The 25707-nt window shown below is 36.5% G+C and overlaps 1 protein-coding gene across 1 annotated transcript; it reads right to left on the bottom strand.

Moving 5' to 3' along the window:
- Nucleotides 1-95: 95 nt before the first annotated feature.
- On the bottom strand, nt 96-24650 carry LOC127655895 (neurogenic locus notch homolog protein 1-like). The gene is made up of 11 exons (XM_052143940.1): nt 24318-24650; nt 20328-20472; nt 18189-18521; nt 17730-17941; nt 16377-16683; nt 12706-12848; nt 12180-12238; nt 11852-11981; nt 9503-9600; nt 7220-7554; nt 96-2779 (listed from the first exon to the last, which is right to left on the bottom strand). Exons 1-11 carry the CDS (start codon nt 24373-24375, stop codon nt 2269-2271), a joined length of 2331 nt encoding a protein of 776 aa, XP_051999900.1. The 5' UTR covers nt 24376-24650; the 3' UTR covers nt 96-2268.
- Nucleotides 24651-25707: the final 1057 nt, after the last annotated feature.

The raw sequence follows: 25707 nt of genomic DNA, 5'->3' as shown, positions 1-25707 counted from the left end.
GCCATTCATACATTTCTGCATTTAGTTAAATCCAAGCACAGCGAATTTCTGTGTAAATAGTTCATAAAACCATTCTTGCGTAAATGTTTGCATTGAACTCAATGCGAGCAGAGTGAATTTGTGTAAATGGTTCATAAAACCATTCTTACGTAACTTTTCGAATTTAATGTGAGCAGAGCGAATTTCTATGTAAATCGTTCATAACGAGTTTTGCAGACATTTTCACATTTAACTAAATATGAGCAGAGCGATTTTATGTGCAGATTTTCATAAAACCATTATTACGTATAGTTTCGTATTTACGTATTGAATTCGGTGCGAGCAGAGCGAATTTGTGTAAATCGTTCATAAAACCCTTCTCGCGTAGATTTTCGAACGGTTCAATTTAAGCAGAGCGAATTTCTATGTTGATCCTTAATAAAACCCTTCTTAAGTACATTTTCTGTGTAAATTATTCAAATTATTCTAACATAGATTTGTGCATTCAGTTCAATGCGAGAAAAACTCACAAGAATATATATATATATTTTATGTAAGTTTGGTTTTGCGAAAAATTACCTAAATTTGTTCTGCTCGTGTTGCATGAATTGTGACCCATTGTCCATTTGGAGTGAGTTTGAGTGTATTTGTGCAAGAGAAAAGGGCTGAATGAGAAAACGTTTTTTAGTTGCCATATATTTTATTTGTTTTATTTTTCACTTTTCCACTACATCACAATTTCCACTTTGTTACTGCAATATCTGGGTGTTGAAAGAGGGAGCTTTTTTTAAAAATGCTTTAAGATTACTTTCATTATATCTATATTATTATTATTGTTATTATCACTGCTGTATATCGTTAATTAAAAGCACATAGATAGAATTGGCTTGGGTGAAGGGGGCAATATAGAAAATCCAAAGATTGTGTTTTGTGTGTGTGTGTGTGTGTGTATTTCTGTGTGTGTGTGCTTCTCTTTTTTACTGGGTTTGTTTATGTACCAGTTATATGAATGAGGTGTGTTTACAGTCTTTATTTACTGTTTGAATGAGTATATCAACAGTGCTGTCTTTTTCTCTGTACAGTGAAACACCTGTATTCTCTACCTCTTTTACAATAAAGACTGTCTGTGTACACATTCATCATTTCTGCTTAAATGAGAATTGCTGGCCGATGCGACAGTAGTCTCGGATGCAACATGATGCAAATGTTTTCGATTATTTTATGCCATTCTTGAAATACGTTGTTTGCATGCAAATACATTAATATTACTGCGACAAACATGATTCAAGTTGTATAGTATTTATACATCATGGTATTATTTGTTGTCCTGCCTTTATGCTGATACAAAAAAAACAATAATCAGTAAAGCTTTACAATATGGTTGTATTTATTAACATTAGTTAACATTAACTAACAATGAACAATACTTTAAGTGCATTCATTAGTTTCGGGCAATTCATGTTAATTCCAACATATTCATATTTTTTAAATTGAAAGTTGTTCATGTTAACATTAGTTAGTGTATATTGTAGTTACATTATGCACTAGTATTTTGATCAATTTACTCTTCTAAATGCTTAAATTAAGACTAATAAATACTGTAAAAATCTATTGTTCAGTTCACGATAACTAATGCATTATCTAATGTTAGCAAATACAATCTTATTATAACATATTACAGAAAAATCATGACATAATAGCAAAGTATAAAGAAAAACGGCTTGACATTTTATAGCAAACATTAAGGGGAAATTTGCAATAAGGAGATTATTTCAATTGCTAAAAAACTAAATACATTTACACATTTATAAAAATTGTAAACAACAGTTATGCATTTGATTCAGAAATGGTAACATGTTTATATGAGGTTGAATATAATTTAAAGGCATTGTTCACCCAAAAATGAAACGCATTATTTGCATTGTTTCTCCCTCACATAAAGCTACCGTATGGCTTCAGAAGACTTGAAATATAGGGCACAGGTTGGAGGAATTTTTTATTGGGCTTTTATGATATTTTTGTCCTTTTTTGAGCTAAACAAACGTGGGCTGTGTTTCCCAAAAGTTTACCGTAGAGACCACTGATGGCAGTGGTTTCTACAATCTACTTACTCTTCCGATATTTTTGGGAAACTCTGCCATGGTCACTATTAACTATTGTTGTATGGAAATTAGCTGCAAAAAGGTTCTTCAAATTTCTCCAAGCATTTGGGTTATGTGGGGTGATGTACATGATGATAGATCTTTCATTTTTGGATGAACTATTCTTTCGATCTCTCTTTGTCTCCTCTCACATGCTGGTTTGGATAGAGATGCTTGGCTCATTATTTATTCTCTCATTCTGTATTTTGGAATTGCAGTTTCTTGTATTCTCTCTCTCAGAGTCAATCTGAGCTGTGTTCGGCCCAGTCACTGTGGTTTTCCTCTCTGATTGGCTGGGCATTTCTTTAGGGTGGGGCACAATCACTATTTCAACATGCTCATTGGCTGCTGCCATGGCAACTGACAGCTCTGGTTGGTTGCCACAGGAGCGGCGGTTCAGTGCATGTTGAGTACAAGAGAACGAGCGCTGTCGAGGTGCTGGTTGAGGAGACAGGAAGTGAGGTGTTGCTGCTCGAGAAACGTTCTGGGTCATCTCCCTTTCCTCTTCCTCTGCCTCTGATGTCACTTCCTGAAGAGTACTGATAGGCTGAGAGGGGTGGCCAAGAATCCTGGGGCTGACCAATGCTGTCGTTGATTGGTTGGGTGCTGGACGCCAGTTCTGGGGGGAGGAGCATTGTACACTGCCCATCTGCCAATCACTGTTGAGAACAAAATGTGAGTTTGATACTGAATGTTGGTCATATTTCACTACAAAGGCTATGTTTGAAATAGCATATTACTATACTAAGCATACTACTTTTTAAGTATGAATATTTTCTGTTGCCTAAACACAGATAACCTACTACATTGATAAAAATGTGCAGTATAGGTTTTCTTTACACAAAATTGGATTAATAATGAAAATAGCCCAAAAAAACATTTTTTTTCAAAGAGGATAGTTGTATGGCAATTGCTTAAATTAACATGCAACAAAAAAGAGCTTAAAAATAGCAGGCAGTGTGCAAGCTGAAGTAACGGGGTAACGCATTTAAATACAAAATATTAGTAACTGTATTCCACTACAGATACAGTTTAAATAGTTGGCCATCAGAATACAGTTACATTCAAAAAGTATTTTGTTGACTGAAGATATTACTTTGCATTTTATCGTCATTTGGTTCATTTAGGCTATTCAGTTTTAAAACATGTATATAAATGATGCGATCTGAGCACTGTTTGAAACACTTTCGAAGGATGTTTCATTCATACAAGCAGACAGAGGGTGCTTTAACATCATTATAGCTGAAAATGGACATCACTGACATCACTGAGAAACTTCCTCTTGGGAGCTTAAAGGTCCCATTAAAATTCAATCATAAACTACATTTCCATCCAAGGGTTTTTTGTGACAAAATGTTTAGAGCATCAAAAAGTTTATTGATATAGCTGATGGAAATGCAAATTATCGCAAAAATGTTACGTGTTGACATATTTTTTTTAATTTTAACTCGATACTAAATATGTCTAGAAAAGCTGGTTTGGAAATACCCTTTGTCGAAAAAATTTGCATTAACGCACAAATGTAGTGTCACATGATAGAATTTACCCCAATCGTTAGCCTGTGTTTATCATGACGACCAGGTATACATCCTTGAAAGCCAATGTATTGTATGCGAGGCATTACTCGCACAGTTATGGATTGGTCTTAACGGCATACCAGCACAGATCCGATGTTGCAAACACATCTGCGTCATGACACTTCCAGGAGTGCCAACACAAATATCTCGTATCATGCACCTGTCATCGACAAGTGCAAGGAGAACAAACGAATGGCCACTCTTTGCAATTAATTTAATTGCGGTAGCTTTCCGTTTAGTTATTAAAGTTTCTTGTCCACACCATTCAAAATAATAGTCGACAGTCATGAAATTGTCATGTCTAGATGTTTTGTTTTCTGGCCTTGTATATTTGAAAGGTTTTGTTCCCGTTTCCAGGTCATGTGATGTCCTGATTTCCCTCCATGTTTATGTGTCTTGTTTTTATTGGTTCTTAGTCTTGTTATTGGTTCTTTCATGTAATTGGTTTATGCTTATTTTCTTGTTATCTTGTTTAGAGTTCTGTTTGTTTATTGGCTTATGTTTCCCCGTGTCCATGTATTTAAGACCTAATGTTGCCATTGTCCAGTGTCGAGTATAGTTTATTGTAACCGAGTTCAAGTCATGTCACGTTTATAGTCAAGTCAAGTTTCAAATTCATGTTCACACGTATAGTTAGGGTTTTTGGTTTTGCACATCTTCAAATAAAACTGCACTTGGGATCATCAAACTTCATCTGCTTCTGTGTCCTGCCAGCTACAAGATGTTACAGAAATTAGCCCACAATACAAAAAACATATCATTTCCGTGAACAAAGATGTTTTAAATAAAAAATAAATTCACAATACTAGGAGAAAAGCATCAGTGTACCTTTTTGGAACACTAACATAGTGCAATTCTTTAAAACTATTGTTTAGCTTACTTTCGAAAAAAAAAAATGCCGGCAAAATTCCCAGTATTAAATTAAATAAATTAACAAATTAATTCCTAAATGAAAAAATTATATTGTTAGGCCTATATACCTTTTCTTTACACATACTTATATTAGCCATATCCTGTTCTGTAGATGAAAAGATTCGGCTGAATGACATTCTCAGAATGTTCTGCACTTTTTTCAAGACTATAAACTATCAGAATTATTTGTCCAATGCGGAGTTCAGAAAATTAGCTTTTGAACATTTTAAAACATTTAAATATTTGAAATCTAACCCTCTTTACCTCGGATCGCATTTGCTGAGCTTCTTCAGAAAATGCAAATTGCATTATGACGTTAAAATTACTATTTTAGATGAAAATCAAGTTCAGCTGGTTGTTAAAAGTTGCTGGAAAATATACGGGACATAATGCAGTTGTGATTGCAATAGCCTATTGAATATTAGGAATGTATCATATATCGATCAGCCACAACATTAAAACCACCTCCCTTATATTGTGTAGGTCCCCATCGTGGCAACAAAACTGCGCCAACCCACATCTCAGAATAGCATTCTGAGACGATATTCTTCTCAGCAGAATTGTACAGAGCGGTTATCTGAGTTACCGTAGACTTTGTGCTTGTCCCAGGAGATCAGCTATTACAGAAATACTCAAACCAGCCCATCTTGCACCAACAATCATGCCACGGTCCAAATCACTGAGGTCAAATCAATGTTGTGACTGATCGGACCCTGATATTACACCACATACATTTTTCTTTAATAGCTCTGCATACACACGTGTGCATATACACATGGATGGATGGTCCTTATAGTAAGACTGAAAGTTTCCCCCACTACTGGTGGGGGTTGCCAGCTTCAACAGGGCCAAGGCATTCACTTTCTGGTCAAAACTGGTGGCAACCTGTGATAGGCGCAACATCAGGACCAATATTACAGTCCTTTCAAGGCAACTGTTCCCTTTTTATTGCAATTCCTCCTCTTCTGATTGCATTTATTTGTGAAATTAAAGTGACCGTAAGCTGGCAAATTTCAATGAATTGAATTGGGGGGGTCTGGGAGGTGATAGCAACAGAATTAGTGGTATACACACATTTCTGTATAGAAACGGCTTAAAGGCAGATTTCTTTTGCGATAAACCAAAACTTATGCGACAAAGTTTTTTTTAAGCGTGGCATCATCACGCACATCATTTTTATCGATAAATGCCATTTGAATGAAACCGGCAGAAGACGGCAAATTTCGCCAAAAACGTTTAATGCATTTTCACTTTGTTGATAACAAAACAGCATGTAAATTGGATGGAAACTAGGCAATTGTCACATTTTTACAAGGATTAAGGATATTCTTGAGAAATGCTAACCAATGTAGCCTTTAGCATTGTATAGAAAGCTACAAATAATATATTTTCTGCCTCATTCTACAATCAGAATCCACGATCAGAAAAAGTTGTCGTTGTGTACATGCTGTGGGTTTTTGAAGTAAGTTTGGAGCATCAGAAATAGTTAACCTTGAGTAAATTGTCATGTGAACATTTAGCTTTATCCTATGCTAAAATGCTATTTCTAACCCTTACATGCACCTGTTACCAGGCAGGATTATATTTTATAATGAATTTTAAAAAGAAAATACATGTTTGATCCTAATTTTCTTATTCTTGATTATAATTTTTTTATTATTTTCATATACAAATATCAAAAAATCCTTAAAACAAGATAAATTTACTTCAGATGCAACAGTAATTATATATTGTAACATTGTAGCTGGCAATGACGATGTGTAGAACCCTAGTGCAGTTTTATGAAATAAACGTGACTAAAACATGGTAAAACATAAATGTGGCCTGACCTAAACTAGACTTAGCATGGCTTAAACATGACATGAACTATGAAAGTGCTACCAAACAAACATCAGTACTAGACAAGAGACAATGGCAAACATGAGAGCTTAAATACACAGACATGGGGGAACATAGAACAATGATCACAAGACTAATAACCTAAAACCAATGACAAAATAGAATTAATAACAAAGTAATCAAACAATGCACCAATGAAAACAAGACACATGAACATGGAGGGAAAACAGGACATCACATGACTAGGGAAGCACATGACATGAACTTTTCAAAATAAGAGACTTGAAAAACAGGAACCAACAGAATCAGCTTGTTTTCAGAGAACGTATTTCAATAAAAGGGTATTTTCTGTTATTGTACTGTTACTTGGAACTTGGTTTGAGTCAAAGCAAGTTACAAAATCAGCCAGTGCTGAAGAAGTAATCCAAAGTACTTGGATTACATTACTGGCCTTGAGTAATCTAATGGAATACAGTACAAATTACATTTTACAGCAGTTATTCTGTACATTTTAAAAGTAACCCTCCCAACCCTATGTCCATAGCTACTGTGTGTATCTGTACATGCTTTTTGCATACTGCATGCTGTTTCACATTCTACTTTAAAAAATTAGTAAGCAGTATATAATGCGCACTATGCAGTTAACAGTACATTGGCATTCTGAAAATAGCCAAGCATACACATTTTAAATCAAAGCATAATATTTATCATTTATAATGTAAAGTAAAATGTTATATTCAAGTCATATTAAATGATGCTGTATTCACTTACCTAGGTGGAGGTGTTGCCGTCCCTCTGTGACCTCTGACCCCTGAAAAAGAGGCACTTCTTCCAGGTAGAGATGGAGGTGAGGCGACCCAAGGTGAATACACGTAAGCACGATCGTCCCAAAGCACCTCAGTGGCTGGATCTAGAGGAACCGGCGCCCTCTGAACTCTATGAACCAATAAGAGTTCAAGGACTTGGTGATGTAATCCCGCCCGAGCCACATCCAGTGGCCGCCGCCCTTTGCAGTCAGGAAGCTCTTGATTTGCCCCATTAAGGAGGAGGAATCGTGCGGTATCATAGCAACCGTGGAGTGCTGAGAGAAACAAAGCTGTTTCACCCTATAGAAAAACATAGTTTTTTTTAATATACGTGACTATAATTTATCAATGGTGAATTACAATGATTCAGTTATTGTAGGGCTGGCCGTTTTATGGTATTTACCAACTTATTGAGTAGTGTTGTTTGTCACAACACGAAGCCGAGTAAGGAGCCGTTCACACACAAAAAAAGTTTTTTTTCTATCTCCAACTAACAATTTTTGGTTCCCAGAAGGTTATTTTCTGGTTAAAAAATAAATACAAATAAAAATGTTAAGGTTGTCAAACAAAAACCATGCAACATTCTGGGAATGTTAATTTATGGTTTAGATAAATATAATCTAAAAAGAACATTAGTAATTGGTTTCCATTGAAAGAACCAAAAGGAAACCATATGCTAACCAACATTAGGAGAACATTCTGTGTTATCTTGGTCTGCACTGTTTGTCCTATAGTTTTTCTATGTAAACATGCGATAGATAGACGTCTATGCTTTCATCCAAGTTTCCATCCAAATTTCATTTATGTGAAAAGTCAGAATATCGCAAAAATTTTTTGCGAATAAAGCAGCGTTTCCATCCCATGTATTCAAGGGAGCAAAAAAGTCACCTCTGTGGAGTTGTTAACAGTTCTCCCCGCCACGTCTTTTTTTCAACAACAAAAGAAACTCCTTTTTCCTCCTTTTTTGCTCTAAAAAAACCTAGAGCAAAGCAACAGTCAAGATGTTTACTTAGAAAAACTTTTGTGAAACAGTGCAGATGGACACAAACACGTGTTCAGTGTGAATGGCCCCTAACGTCGCACACCTGTGGTCATGAGATGCATACAGCTGCAGGCTGAGATCCAAAAAGGGGCGACAGCTCCAAACCGCTAGCAACGATATACGAAGCCCCTAACACTAACTACGTGTGGAAGTGTTGCCCCCTTTTGGGAGCTGGCCCAGCCCCCTTTCTGGAGTTGCCCCGTCCTCTTTTGATGATTCCGACCCAATTTAGAGATCTCTGGGCTGCAGCTATTGCTATTTGTCCGTTTATAGACTACTTTACAACAGCCTTGAATGTGCCTCATTAAGTCGGGACTCTGTACTTCACAATATTAGTTTTACTGTTTTTTGAGTCTTTTGTTTTTAAGTAAAGTGTGACATACTGTGAAGCTGTTTTTGCACGGATGCAACTTATCATTTTTATCTTATCATTTATTATGAATAATCTTATCTTTTGGTTTATGTCCATAAAGGTCCAAATAAAAGAAATAACATTTTCAGGAACACTTTATATGAAGCCCATGTTTATAATGCATTGTAAAGTCATTATAATGCATTAGTAATGTCTCATAATACACCTTATAATATGTTATATCTTCTCATAAATAATTATAAACACAATTATATTCAATTTTATTTTATTCTTATATATTCATAGTAAAACCTTAGAGGATAACGCATTATAACACAAGCAACATCCAATTTTATATTCAGATGCTATAATGTATTATATATAATAGGTATGCTTTAAGTAAAGTGACAAAAGAAATGTCTTCTTATCCGCATCCATAATATATTTTTAAGTAGTTATAAGACATTATAAGTCATCCTGGAAGTTATATAAATTACATATGCACAAAATATTTAATGTTTTTATGCATTATACTCTAAAGTATAACTATGAATAGGGGAAGTCTGTAATAGCATGATAACTGTAGTTATAATGATTTATGAGAAGTTAGAACTTATTATAAGATGTATTATAAGACATCACAAGCTCAGTATAATGCATTCATAATGCCTTTACAATGCATTATAAATATGGGCTTCGTAGAAAGCCAAATCAAGTATTTACTTCATTAGATTATCCAAAAATACCCTTTTGTAGTTGAACTTCCAGCAAAAATAACTATATCATCATATAAGCCGTTTTGGTCATACCACCCCGCCCAGGATGTTTTGGTTATAAATGTAAGATTATCTCACCTTATGGTCCTGCAAGTCCACTGCAGCACCGTAGCGAATGAGAGTCAGTGTCAATGGCAGATGATTTACCGAGCATGCCCAGTGGAGGGCAGATCTCCCTGGATCAAGAGAATGAGAGATAGAGAGAAAGAAAATAGATGCAAGAAGCAATTGATCAGAGAAAGGGTGACCAGGATATGGGGTGTTGTGGGGGACACAAAATAGTGGATGAAGCCACAAAATGAAGTGAATGTGTTATGAGAATGGAAAACAGAAAGACAACAATTGTGACCATGAAAGAGAGAAATTTATGAGATAGAAACAGAAGCATGGAAGGTTAATACATTATTTCCACATTGACTGGGCGCTATAGCACATTAACTCTGTTCTGAATAAGATGTGTTGATGAGGGGAGCTGGAGTGAGGTCAGGTGGCAGTGGGGAGTATAGTAGAGGAGGACAGAGGAGGTGACAGAGGGACAACGAGAAAGGGCAAAACACATTACTCCCCAACTGCACAGGAAACAAAATCAGCCAAAAACTGATTCGATCCTCGGCACTCACAAATAATGAGCACATTATTAATGCACACTACTCGTACGTATTAGGACTACTGTAAGTGTCCTAATACGTGTTTTCTGGAGGAACAGAAGGGTGATCATGCCTGATGTAATGGTTATCCCAAAAAAGAAAATTCTGGCATTATTTACTCACCCTCATGTCATTCCAAATCCATATTCTGACATTTTTCCATATATATTAGTGCTGTGAGTTCATTCAGTGTGATTTAATTATATAAAAATAATTAACATAATTAATCATTCCCTCGGACCGTAGTAAGTAATATTCCGAGAGGGAATAAGACTACTACAAGTTATGCCCCCTCCAAATAACCAGCGTAATCCTGAAGTCTTGCAACAATTTTTTATTTACATTCATGCACTGATTGTTGTGTTCATTTGGAGTACTGCAGCAAAAATACATCTCTCCAAGCTAGCAGTATGCTAAGCTAATAGGCTAACTGATTAGCTTGTAAACTAACAGGAGAAAACAGAACTGGTAAGTGTTTATATTATTATTTATATCTTTTATTATTATTATTATTGCATAAGCAGAAGTCGTTCATCAGGAATAAAAAGCACTTCCACCAAATTTCACATTAAACAAGTACATTTTACCATTTATATCATCTGTTTAATAATATATGGTGTGACATATAATCTAAAAGTTATTCTTTGCCATATTTAAAGAGTTAAGAGAAAATGTATCATTCAGCGATTGCATAGGATTTTAAAAGGTCTTGTAGCCAATAGAATTGCTTGATCCAAGGGGGGCGTTACGTGTAGTGGGCATGTCGTGAAGTGGGGGTTCCTTGTAGTCTTGTGGGATGCAGACAGAAACGCTTGAATATTCCTACCACAGGAGCAATTTAAACCTAAAGTACCACCTGCTTTCAGCAGGGGGCAGTAAGCAAAACTCAGTGTGCAGTGTGTCAACAAGCTGATTTTTAATATGAACACAAACCCAGATGAGATTTCAGAGCTTCAGCTTATGCCGAGTTTACACGATTTTAAGCCAGATTTTCGCTCGCCGACAAAAGCCTGAAATCGTGGTCAAATCGGAGACGCGATTTGAGAGAAACGCTCTCCTGTCTGTGATTCGGGAAGTTTCAGTGGGAGGGGTCATGATCTTCCTGCAACAGAACATCAACTAGCATGGCTGCAGTATCAATAAAGTCTCACTGGACCGAAGAAATGGAGGACAAATGAGGGGAACATTGGCAGGAGCACCAGCACCTATTTGATGTTTCCTCTGAACTGTAGCACAACCGGGTGGAGAAAGAGAAGAGTTGGAGAGAAATGGCCATTTCTCTTGGACAGTCAGGTAAGCAAATAGGTAGATTTTTCAGTAGGAGATACTTTTTCAATTTGTAACCAATAAAATATAGGATTCAAATCATATTCTAAAATGCATAACATGAGATCATGCATTTGTTTTCGTGTCTCGAGACACGTGTGTCGTGTCTCGAGTGTACTCTGTTGTGAAATGTAATTTGGCTGCAGGCTCGTTCAGAGTCGTCGGGGATTCGTCAATAGTGAAATTGACGACCCCTGTCGCCGATTCATCGTGTAATTTGAAGTTTAATTAATAATGAAACTTTTATGTTGGTTGTCATGCTCACTGTAACACCATAAAACTGTTGTTTTATGGAAAAGAGCTGCATAAAGACTCTTCAAAAATTCTCCTTTTATGTTTCCATAAGGGGGAGGTGACATGATGGTGAGTAAATAATGGCTTTTTTTTTTGTGAACCATTCCTTCAATGTATTCTTGCATCAGAACAGATTAGGGACTATTAATGCAACACTTACCAGTATGGTCGGTGTTATTAACCGGCACTCCGGCTCTCAAGAGCTCCAGAACCACTCGGTCAAGGCCACTCCTGACAGCTCGGATAAGCACAACCGAGCCATCTGGACCGCACCACTGCACTGGAGCAGTCTAAGACATCACAGAACATATGATTAGCTCTACAGAGACAAATATCAGATCACATCTGAAAAGATTTGTCATCAAATGCCGAACAATACAGCATGTAGCAATGATTACTTGCAATATTTTCTGAGAACATATTAAACTTAAAGGTGTAATATATTTTTTTATACATAGGCTGAATGTTTGAAGCTAAAATTGACTCACATTTCTTGGTGGTCTTTGAGGTACAGGAACAGCATTTCTCTCCCATCCTCTAGGGGGAGCTTGAGATAAGAATAGAAAAATAAAATACAGTGGCCATGCACCAATTCTCAGACAATCCCTTCTAAATGATATGCAATATTAGAATGAATGTATCTCATATCATATGGCATTGCCATTAGTATACTAAAGTATACTATTTCTGGATGGTTTTCAAAGGCTATGTTTCCGAACAGCATGCTTGTACAATTCCATTTCCAATTTATCGAATGATCTGGAAGTTATATCAGCCACCATTTTTAACATCTCTTTCTTGACTCATTATTTGAATGTTAAGCGTTGACATTAAAATGTTAAGACATTATTACACCACAATTGAATTAATAATACAAAGCAACCATATTTACAGTATTTCAAAGATGATAACTGGATGCCACTCACATGCAATATGATTTTTTTACAAATTAATAGACACAAGTAAGTAGTAAGCTAGTATTCCGCCTCACTTAACAAGGTATAGAGATCTCACCTAGCATGCGAGGTTGTTGGTGGTTGGTCTGGAAGTGTTTTTGGTCTGGTGATCTGTGGTCACGGATCGTCCTGTTGATGTCCTCCATGGAACTCTGGGTCACATCTGTGTCACTTCCGATGTCCAGTTCCTTCCTGAGGGGCCTATCATTAGTGTAGAGGAAGCAGGAAATTCTTTACCTACTATAAGTGCTGTTTCCTCACTCTTCACAAGCATTTTAGCAGGGGGTTGTGTTTCAAACGCAAACTGCCTCACTACTCCCTGCACAGGCAGCTGCCTTCTAAGGGGCAGTTTACACCAAATGGGTTTTTACGTTAATCTATGCTACTTTTAATTGGTTTTCTAATATGTGCTAGATGGACTTTGCTTTTTAGCATCTTATGCAGGATTGCAGCAGTTTTACGATGCTGATGTTTTGTTGAAAAGTAAATTAAATCTCAAGACACGTGTTTCATACCTAGCATTTTATGTCTCCTGAATAACACAATTAAATAATATTTTCACTGTTTTTGCATAATTTGGCAAAATTACACCTTAATTGGAAATGACTGAAAAAAATGAAAAAAAAATGTTCTGCTCACAAGTGAAATTTACCTTAAATTTTCTGTATTTTCTTTAAACATCACTTGTCTCATATTTCCTCTCAAGCATGCTCTTCACTGACACTTTTGTCGACTTGGTTAACAAGAGCACTGACTTTTGAAAAATGTTGTTAGGGCCAAAATTGTTTGGTGTTATGGAAATGACGCCACAACTTTAAGACACAATTTTTTTTTTTTTAAATGGATAAAAATAAATATTGAAATGGGTTATGTTTATTTCACTCTTTGTTTAGACTCGTCTCATCTATATGGATAGGTAGGTAGGGCAGAGCCCCTCCTAAATATTCAAACACTTGAAAACACAGATCCATACTATACACTGCCAATAATGTAATTTCTTTGAATCTATATATGTTCAAAAAGCTGACATATGTATTTAAAAGCAGGTCTAGTAAAAGTTTTTATCTATTTTTAAGTTGTAAAGTAGCTGAAAGTGCCATAACACAGTGTTTGATATACATTATACTGTATATTCAAGCATGTTGGGCAGAGAGTTTGCTGCCCTCCCGAACTCCACAGTGCCACTCAGTTTTCCAATGGAAATCTGTGGTCAAATATGATACTGCAACAAGCCCTTATTGAGACCCATTGAAATAAATCTGCCCATAAACATAGTGCCATACCAAAGGTAATTTTATTATTAGTGCATGCCAGCAGTGTGACAGATTGTGAACATGTTGAGCACTATCGATTAACTTGTGTGTAACAGCTTGTCGTTTTCTGCAAATTCAAGACAAATTGACAATCAAACAACTTGGTCCTGCGGAGCCAGACATACAAAATAAATAGTTTGGCAATCAAAAGATAAGGGTAGTTGATAAGACATTGTACATTTTGTGTGATTACAAATTTTATGTCAAAAAGCTTCGGCTCTTGAATCTTTCGGGTTTTAAATTTACTTTGATTTAAAACATTATTATCATATAAAGCATTTAGTTATTTAGTACTGTGGAAACATGTAAATGGCATGTGGATAGTTTTGTTTCTCTCCCTCTCCTTCATGGTGTTCTTCAATAACAATTAAAGGGTTATGTGGCAGGGCGGAAGGTGGGGACGGGTCGTGATCCTACACAACCGGTCCCGTATTAGGCTAATTATGCCTCCGTAAATGTGTGCAGGATCACGACCCGGCCCGCCCTCCGCCCTGCCACAGGTTAGTTCACCTAAAAATGAAAATTATCCCATAATTTACTCACCCTCAACCCATCCTAGGTGTATATGACTTTCTTCTTTCAGCCGTCCGCGTTCGTGAGAGTCGAGTTCCGGCGTATGACATAGGCATAGTGTAAGCTTTGGTGAGAAGTGATGAATGCGGAAGCGCACGTTGTTTACAGCAAAGGAAAGCGGTGAAATTAAGTGAGTTGTTGTAGCTATACTGTAGATTTGTATTAGTCTTAAAATGGTGCGTTTGTGCATCTATCCAGTCATTCCAATTGTCCATTCATGGCATCAAACACTCTCAGCCTCTGTTGGCATTACCTCGAATTTCCCGCATGAGCGCCACCACGTCTCCCGTTCTCTCCGTCTACCAGATTCTTTTGTTTGTGCCGCTGCTGCTGCCTCCTCCATCTCCCGGAGTACCTGGTTGGTGTACTCCGGTTCAAACATATAGGGCTGGGCAGAAAACTCATTTTTCTTTAAAAATCCTCATTGTTGTCTTCTAATTATTGACCGGCATTTTGTTTTGCTCTATCCTCTGCATTCCCACGTTCGTCACTTCTCACCGGAGCTCACGCTACGCCTACGTCATTCGCCGGAACTCGACTCTCTTGTGAACGTGCGAGTGATTATAGTTTATAAAGTTATAAATCTGGATATTTTTCTTACAAAAACGCACTGCTTCATTTAAGAGGGCCTTTATTATCCCCCTGGAGTTATATGGATTACTTTTCTGATGGATGCATTCGCTTTTTTGGGCTTCAAAATCTAAGGTACCATTCACTCCCATTATAAAGCTTGGAAGAGCCAGGATATATTTTAATATAACTTCAACTGTGTTTGGCTGAAAGAAGAAAGACATATACACCTCGGATGGCTTGAGAGTGAGTCAACTATGGGACAATTTTAATTTTTGCATGAACTAACCCTTTAACATTAAAAAATAATATTTTGATTTAGATTTTGATCTGTCAACATTTTAAGATAAATCGTTGTAATTTAGAGTATTAGAATCAACATTATGTTCTAAGGTTTTCACCTAGTGGTGGAATAATGCAAGGACACCCATAGAGTGTCAGCGTGTTTGAATAATGAGTCGCACAATTTGAATATTGTAATAAGAAAAAAGAAGAAAAAATCAGCCCAAACCTGCCCCACCTATATCTGTGATCCCGAGCCGCTAGTGCTTTTGCCTGTGGCATTTTAGCACTGAAACTGCGCTGCGTCTTGAGTATTCAAATTAAGTAATTGTCATTGCTTTAATTTAGACACAAACATGCCTCCTTTATATGTAAATTAGGCTTATTATTTATTGTGCATCATTCATAAAAAGTCCCCAATGCAATTTACATCATGCTATTACCGCCAAATGAAATCAGGCAGCAAAATGGATTTGATCTAAAAGAGATGTTTGTACTTTCTATTGATCATGTTAGCAGAAATTCATCAAATAATGGTTAAATGACGAGTAAGAGCGTTATAACCTATATCAAGATGTAGTCAATTAGCGCACTTTCGGTAAGTTAAAGAGATGATTCAGATGATCAGAATTGCCGTTGCTTTATCTGAATAACTCTTTTAGTGAATTGTGCACTAAACCCGCACAGACAGCACATGCAAACGTTTCAGTTTTAATGTGACCTTCGTATAACATTAAGAAACATTTTGAAATCTGTTTGTCGTAAAAGTTGAAGAAACACCAATTAATACATTCCTCTACATCGGCCATCATGCATTTATTTTTTATCTGATGGAATTGCAGATGCTGTTTGGCCATTTTGGCCAAAACAAGGTATCTTAGAAGCATGTATTCATGCAATAAATCTATTCGAGTTTAGTTTCAGCTTTCCGATCATTTTTATTTCAGTTCACAAAAAATGAGTGTTTTTGTTTCTGAACAGTCTCACTCACCGCATACAAATTGCATCCTCGCCAACGGGTTCTTTACGTCTTTTTCCTGACTCTTTTGCTTTCTTTTTCTTTATCCCATTTTTGTCTTTCTCTCTTCCTCTTTTCTCCTGGTGGTCAGCACGCCGCATCCAGGCCTTGCTGCCATTATTGCTGTCGGTTACCGTTGACCTGTGACGAACTCGCTCTCCTCCCTCTCGCCGCTGTCGTCTTTTTTTTAACCACAGGATCAGCACTAGAATAATCACGGCCACCGCCACTGCGAGTCCAGACGCAACGCCAACCACAGGCCACATCCAGGTAGGGGAGGCTTCGTAAACAAAACGATTACATTTAGAATCTTAATAATGCTCTAAAATTGGAGAAAAAGAAACATCTTTTACTGTTTTAAATTGAATGTGAAAACAGATGCAAATGAGATTTAAAAGCTGTGAATAAAGAGTTATTGGTGATTTGAGACCTAAATCAGGCCTGTTATTACACAAAGCTACCATCTGACTTCACAGAACTTGGAAAATAGCACACATGTCCATAGGCGGATATCGCGAGGGGGGTCGGGGGGGTCAGGACCCCCCCTATCTGAGGGTTGTCCCCCCCCTAAAATATCATTAAAATATGTGTATTGTAAATAATATAATGATATATTCTTAAAATAATTGTTTAAGAAATAAAATAATACAAATGCAAACGGGGCAACAACAAAAAAAACCTTGGTGTCCCCTTCAAAAATTGCTCTTGAGAATTGTTATGTTTATTGTCCCCACCAACATTTTGATGAAATTTTCGCCCCTGCACATGTCATATGAACAACTTTTATGTTGTTTATTATTATTATTGACCTTTTTGGAGCTTTACATTGTTGGACATTATTTACATTTATGCATTTGGCAGACGCTTTTATCCAAAGCGACTTACAGTGCACTTATTACAGGGACAATTCCCCGGAGTTAAGTGCTTTGCTCAAGGACACAATGATGGTTGCCGTGGGGATCAAACCAGCGATGTGCTTTAGCCCACTACACCACCACCACATTATAAGCTATCATCATACGGAAAAGAGCTGTGTGAAGATTCATCAAAATTTCTCCTTCAGCGTTTCACGGAAAAAAATGTATAGCACACAGGGTTGAAATGACAATAGAGTGTCTTTAGCTGAACTACATAATATAAAAAAATAAAAAAAATTATGCATTTAAATGTAAGAAAATTCCATCTAATTGAGTAATCTTTAATTAAACATGAAAAATGCATAAACCTTAAAAATAGGTTTTTTTTTTGTGTGTGTATTCCTTTAAGATCCAGCTAGTTTCTGGAAACCCTGTACATATGTTTGGCTGAAATACAATGAAAACATACCCTTGTGTTTCACCTCCTCTCTGACTCCTATTTCCTCATCAACTCCCCGCACACTAATTACAGCTGCCAGGACTTCTGTGATCATGGGAAATGTGGCATGATTCTGTGCCAACATGGCATGCAGGAAGTGTGCAGCTTCAATGGCATACTGGAAACAGGTGGAGGGAAGACGGGAGCACGGTCTGTTATCCAACTGCAGGAATAACACCGATCTGTAGTACAGAAATGAGATGAAGTCAGCAAAAAATTCAGAAATAGACCATTGCATATTGAAGAAACAGGTGATTCAGGCATTACTATTAGATTAGATTGATGATATTACATGGGCATACTCACAACCCAAGACATTTTTAAACCGTCTTGAAACCTTGACTATTGGAGAAACAAATCAATAAAAGCTACAAAAGATGGGATATACTTTTCCCCTTTAAAACAACAAGATATGACTATATCACTTGCCCATCACTGTCGTAGGGTGTTGTTTGAGTGTACAGGTCAGAGAGCTGTCGAGTGTCTAGTGTACGAAGGTCTTGACTGGTCTGGAAAGGTGTCAGGCCTCTGAGTTTAATGCTCGTCAGAAGAACAGTGCTTAAAGCCCATAAGAGAGAGCCGTTCTGGATAGGACCTCTCTGGAACTGAATTCTAGTGTGTAATATGAGTGTCCCTTTGGCCCAGATGGGATACTGGTTCGAGTAGCAATCCGAGCCATCCCATCCACAGGGGGCAGTGTTGCAGCCCTGCTCGCAGTGATTGTTGTCATAATGATCCTTGCAGTACTGAATATATCCTTCACTGAGAGAGAAAAACATGAGGGTAAGTAAATGATGACAATTTTCTTTCTTTTTTTGCAAAAGATTATACGGTAACGTTTTACTTTGCTGCCTGCACATGTAATACATTATAAAGGTTATTTTTATATTGCAATGAATTCACAGTGCATCATCACATAATGCACCTTAAAATCAGTCGTATGCTCTTTTGATATAGTTGTAATCACATTTATAATATACAGTATTATGTTTCAAAACTATTCATTCTCAAGCTATTCACACTTATACATTAACCCTCCTATTGTGTTCGAGAGGTTGATAATAATTTTTGAATACCACATATTTTTTAGTACGGGAACCAAACTTTGGGACTTTGTCAAGACTATTAAAATACACATAATATACAGATTTTTAAATTTGAAGTATAACCATTTAAAAACATTTTGCAAATGGTTCCAGATGCAAAAAAATGTCACACTCCCTGAATGATATTAATGAAATAAATGTTGTGAGATATTTCACGTTTCAGTGACAGCTAGTCTCTATAAACAGCAAACAAAAATTTGTCTGCGGCCAATAATGCTTTCTGCCTGTCAATCATTTTGAACATTCTCATAGTAGATGCATTTAATTACTGAGGCTTAATGCCATGTTTATGCCATGTTGCTTATAACAGTTGTCCGTTGAGGGCGCTATTTTGCTGCTATTTTTAACAGCCGTTTCTGCTCGATATGTCTCAATAAAACTCATTTGGTATTATTGGTTTTGGAAAAAAGGGGGCACAGGCTCGGCTTGGGGAAATTCTAGAACGGCTTAAAGCACCTTTAATGTTCCGTTAAACAACTGTCCCTCTTAAGTCGACAACTTAACATTTTAAGGCAGCAGGAACACAAAAATTTGAAACAACAAGATTGTTTTACAGTGTAGTTGTCCCATGGGGAAGTTGTCACAAGGGCTATATCTCAGTAACAATAGATTCAGAGTCAAAAGTCTGACTGTGCCAATATGTATTTTCTCTAGCAGAGATTTTGTATTTTGGTTTGAAACACAGAAAGCTCAAAAATCTTTAAAGGAATATTCTGGGTTCAACACAAGTTCAGGTCAGTCTTTTGTGACAATGTTGATTACCACAAAAAATATGTTCGACTCTTCTCTCCTTTTCTTTAAATAAAAAAGCATAAATCGAGGTTACAGTGTGGCTCTTACAATGGAAGTGAATGAGGCCATGTTTTGGAGGGTTTAAAGGCAGAAAATTTGAATCTTATAATTTTATAAATGCACTTACATTAATTCTTCTTTTAAAACGCAAGCATTATTTGAGCTGTAAAGTTGTCATTTTAGGGTTTGACATTACATCGTCATGGCAATTAAGTTGTAAAATTGGCTTTAACTTTACACAGAAAAGTTTAGCATGTGATTTTATTACTAAAATCATGTTAACCCGCAGATTGTTTATGTCTTGTAGCTATACTTTTGAAACATTAAGTGTTTTAACATTGACGGATTGGCCCCATTGACTTCCAATGTAAATGCCCCACTGTAACCTTGATTTTCCTTTTCTTTTTTTGAAAGGTTACTGTATGTTTAATGAACTGTATCTTTTATCCTGAGCAAGAATGGTTAAAATGTTCAATTGCTTTTATATAGCCAAGTTTTTAAGGAATGTGGCTGTGCAGAAATTGACTTTAAAAAATAAACCCAACCCAGTAAAAAGTGTAAGAACAAGCCCCAGTCTCCACTATATACAGGTTTTAAGTAAAGTGTAACCAAAGATGCTTTTCCCCAGTTTTAATATGAGTTATTAGTGTCTGCTGTGATGATTTCTCACGTGCAGGTGCCTCTGTCTTTCAGACAGTCAAATCCATCTCTCAGACAGGCAGAACTTGAGCACTTCTGGTCACATATTCCGTTTGCAAACTTGGCCTGGCATGCTTGGCCTGCCGGGCAGCTGCTGTAGGTATCACTTGGAGAGGCTTTTTGAGGGAAAGCAAGGACATAGTTATTAGCACACTCAATAAATGTGGCAATTTTTAAATAGGTGAATCTCTCGAAACCTGTCAAGAAAATGTCCGGTTCATCCAAACCCATGTGACTTTATTTTTTCCAAAGCTAGGCATGTTAGCATCAGTCACCATTCACTTGGACATACAGTACATGTAAAATGGTACAGACAAAAGATGCAATGAAAGTGATTGGTGACTGAGATGAACATTCTGACTAACCTGTCATTTTGGGTTCATACGGGTTTGTAACAACATAAAGGTGAGTAAATGATGACAGAACGTAATTTTTTTTGGTGATCTTTCCCTTTGAAATTAGCTCAAAGTAGTAAAAAAAAAAACAGTTCAAAGGCAGTTGAGAATCATTAAGGATCAAGGGGGTGGATCCTTGACCTAAAATCCAGGAGAAACAGGAAGCTGGGGAATGACACAAACAGGACGTTTCCAGAAGAGACGAACAGCAACAGGAAATGGAGTAGAAGATGTGTAGATAAAGGTTTAAGGTCATTACCATAGCGACAATGGATGTAATGGAGAGAGACAATAGGGTTTTGCAGGTGTGAAACAAAATGAGTAAAACCACCAGTAATGACCACAAATGAACAATAAAAAAATAATAAACACGGTCCAAAATGGAACCTTTTTTTCTATACTTGGAAAACTTAAATATTATCTTATGTATGAATGTGCATTCACTTTATAACAATAAAAATATACAGTGAGTTCCAAAAATCTAATTTAGAATTTTGCAAAACATTTCATGACAAATTAAATCACCATAACATTTATCGCCATAACAATTTCAGGGAAATTCAATACAAGTTCAATACAAGTTAAGCTCAATCAACACGGTTTGTGACTTACGTTTTCTTTAAAAAAAAAAAAAGGAAAATATCTGGTTTACAGTGAGGACTTACAATGAAAGTGAATGGGGCCAATCTGTAAACATTAACATACTCACTATTTTAAAAGTATAGACACATGATGCAAAAAATATGCATGCTAACATGAGTGTGATAAAATCATTTACTATCAGTTATATCCAATTTTACAACTCTGTTGCCATGAAGATGTAACGCCATAAACCCCAAAACCCTATAATGACTTTACAAAGAACGATTTAAACCACTTTACAACTCAAATAAACACAAGTTTTAACAGAAGAATGAATGTAAGTGCTTTTATAAACTAATAAGCTTGATATTTCTGCCTTTAAACAGTTCAAAATTTGGCCCCATTCACTTTCATTGTAGGCGCCTCACTGTAAACTTGATTTTTGAAGGAGGGATGTTTAAAATCCTTTTTGTGGTAATCAACATTTTGCATCAAAATGCATCAATTGAGCTTAACTTGTTTTGAACCCAGAGTAGTACGAAAAACATTTATTTAGCATTTGATTAGTGACTTAGAAATGCAGAAGTGCAGAATCTTAAATATCTTTTTCATTTTATGTCACAACCTTTCTTTGCTTTAAATTGATAGAATAAATCCTTAAAAAGAATCCTTGTTTATTTCCAGCATTAAAAGTCCCAGATTTTCAATGTGGTCTCAGACTTTTGGACCCATTTATATAATTCTACTTTTGGAACATATTCATGTATTTATATATATATTTTATAATGTTATACTTCATTAGAAATGCAGATGAAAATATACTACAACCACAATTCCGGAACGGTATGAAACTTTTTTAGAATTATATTCAGCCTTTGCTATATTAAAATCCCTACAACTACACATTACATAATGTTTTACCTTGTGAATTTAATTGTTTTTTTAATGTACAGTAATTTCAAATCAGATGATTGCAACACACTCCAAAAAGTTGAGACTTATTACAATTTGACGAGTTGAAATAACAAGACGATATGAAACCGGAGATGTTAAACTGGTGAAGCAATCGTGTTATAGTATATAAGGAGCGTCCAAAAACAGCCTTCAAGAGCAAGAATCATTCGAGACTGGTCAATTTGCCAAAAGATGCTTCAACAAATAATCTAACATTTTGGGAACAATGTTCCCCAAAGACAAATTGAAAGGATTTGGGGCATTTCGCCCTCTACAGTGCACAATATAGTTAAAAGATTCAAGGAATCTGGTCAAATCTCGTGTGTAAAGGTCAAGATGAAAACCACTTCTGAATGCGCCTAATCTCTGATCCCTCAGACATCACTGTGTTAAATAACATCATTCATCTGGAATAGATATCATGAACATGGGCTTGGGATTACTTTAGTAAACATTTGTTAGTCAAGACCACTAACCGCTGCATCCACAGATGGAAGTTAAGACTTTACTATGTAAAGGAGAAGCCGTACATCATCACTGTCCAGAAGCGCCGCAGACGTCTCATCTTAGATGGAAAGTAGAGCAGTGGAACTGTGTTTTTTGGTTCGATGCGTCCACATCAGTTTTTGAAAAACAGCCTTCGTGTTCTCTGGCCAAAGACGAAAAGGACAGCCAAGCTGTTATCAGCATCAGGTCCAAAGGCCAGTGTCTGTATGGGCCAGGGCTGTGTCAGTGCCCATGGCATGGGTAACTCGCACATCTGTGAGGGCACCATTAATGCAGACAGATATGTAAACATTTTGGAGCAGCATATACTGTCACACAGCACCGTATTTTCCTTGGACGCCCCTGCATTTTCCAGCAGGACAACTTCAAACCACATGTGGCTCAGTTGGTAGAGCGGGTCGGCCACTAATCACAGGGTTGGTGGTTCGAATCCCTGCCCACATGACACCACATGGCGAAGTGTCCTTGGGCAAGACACTGAACCCCAAGATGCTACCAGTGGCAGGCTAGTGCCTTGCATGGCAGCTCTGCTGCCATTGGTGTATGAATGTGTGTGTGAGTGAATGAGTCACAGTGTAAAACGCTTTGAATACTGTTAAGGTTAAAAAGGTGCCATATAAGTGCAGATCATTTCCATTTTTCTTCTCGGATTACAAGGGCATGGCTGTGTGAGCAAAGAGTGTGGGTGCTAGTTTGGCCTGCCAGCAGTCTCCAATTAAGAATGTGTGGCGCATTATGAAACATAGCAAACGGCAATGAAGACCCCAGTCAATTGTGCAGCTAAAGACTTGCATAATGGATGAATGGGGGGGAAAAAAATCTATTTGATAAACTTAACAAACTTGTGTCCTCAGTCCCCAAATGCATAATAAGTGTTATTAGAAGAAATGGTGATGTTTCACAGTGGTAAACTCTCGACTGTCCCATTGGAGCGTGTTGCAATCAACTGATTTGAAATTACTGTACATTTTCAAAACACACACACACACACACAAAACAATGCAATTCACAAGATAAAACATAAAACATGTAGATGCAATGCTTTAAATATAGCTAAGGATTATTTAATAGAATTAAAGATGAAAAACTTAAAAAATTGCGTAACTTTTACAAAGATCCCAAATAATTTTGCCGTCCAACAATTCAAATTCAAATTATAACATCAGTTAGTCAAAATTCTAAGCAATTCCAATCTAAGCTCATTTAAGGTCTTTAGAACATTCCGGGTGCATTCCATTCAGAACTGATCATCCCTACTAACCCTAGTTCGTTCGAAGACTTTACCATCCACTTAAAGAGCATTGGAGGGCTTAAAAGTATTTGGCTAAACAATAACAGTCATTCGGGACTCACTTTTTAAGTCATTGTTAGTCAAAATTATATTTGGAACGACCATCAAAATTGTTCTCCCTTCAAAGTGCCCTCCGATGGCATCATTTATGCAGTTTGGAATGTAGTCATCACATCATCCAATTACATTCATCTACCCATCCTTAAAGGACAGGAAACTGAATTTGACTCACCTTGGGATAATATGCTCATCGACCATACTAGGAAGGTTAATGTCACAGTCAGGTGCATGGCACAACACTCAAAATAATCAAGGCTTTCAAAAGTTCCTCCTTTCTTGATATTACACCACACCACGGCCCTCTTAAGTATGAATCACCAAGACCAGGACCCGATGTCTTCTAAGTTGAGGCCTGGTCTAATCTAATCTAATGTCTTCTTGGTAGGATCCCTCTGATGTATGCATGCATTATCAGTTCAGAAATACTCTGGAAACCGTGTGAACGTTCATGTCTACACCCTCATCTGTTCCCTCCCAAATATTTGTCCCTCATTCTTTTTCAGAAGTGCTACGGATATCTGGACGACTTCCTGCCACTGTGTGGAGAAGAATAGGAATGAGCGTGTACGAGTGTGTGTGTGTGAATCTGAAAGGTCACTATTATTGCAGGAGTTTGACCTATTCAAGAATGTTTATGAATTATTATTGTGTCGAAGGAAATTTGACAGGACATTTGAACAATGCCACACAAAAATACCTTCCTTTCCTTGTGTGCAAATTAGACATAATATCAAACTTTGATATACCCTGTTAAAAGTCTTGTATATTTGCGTTTCTTTTATTTAGCAGGTTGTCTTTTGTAGATAGATAGACTTTATTATACTCATTAGAGTGGCAGAATTACCCTCAATGAATCAGAAAGCATGAAGTATTTTGCCGAACAGAATTAAAATACATGAAACTGCTTCACTTCACAATCAATGATTTCTTAAATCCAGCTCATTTGAATATAATATTATTATAATATTGTTTATTATTACTAGTTTTATTATTATTAGCAGAATACAGTATTATATTTGAAATCAGTAAATTATTATATACTGTATATTATAAATATTATTATTATAGCTTCTATAGATATTTAGGATTATATTATAATATTAAAAACCTAAAAAAAAAAAAAAAATTAATTGCATCTTATTTCACATTTCTGTCCTGATTTCTTCATTTTTCAGGCGACAAGCATGTCCGTTTAAACTTTACAGTGAGACAAAGTTGTTATCAAATGTACATTTATAATACCCAAATAGAGGTACAAGAGTGTACAAAACAACAAAACACCTTAAAACTGCTGTGTCTCTGTCATATACACTTTTTACCTTTAATATCGTTTTATGAAATGAAATTCTATTTAAAAACACCCGTAAATAAAAATTCATTTTTTTACACTTTGTAAAATAAAATAGACCTGTACAAAATCCGTCAAATATCGCCAAAATCCAGTGCGTTGTTCGGCTGTAGAGAGGCGGGACACAAAATGCATAACTCATGTATATTTATTAGGCTTTTGTGACGTCGCTTAGTAGAGTTCTAGTCACGGAACATAGTTAATATTAATGAAC

The sequence above is a fragment of the Xyrauchen texanus genome, chromosome 15, assembly GCF_025860055.1.
Source record: "Xyrauchen texanus isolate HMW12.3.18 chromosome 15, RBS_HiC_50CHRs, whole genome shotgun sequence".
In the NCBI taxonomy this organism is placed as follows: Eukaryota; Metazoa; Chordata; class Actinopteri; order Cypriniformes; family Catostomidae; genus Xyrauchen; species Xyrauchen texanus.
Note: the sequence above shows the minus strand (reverse complement) of the source record. Positions and strands in the feature narration are given on the sequence as shown.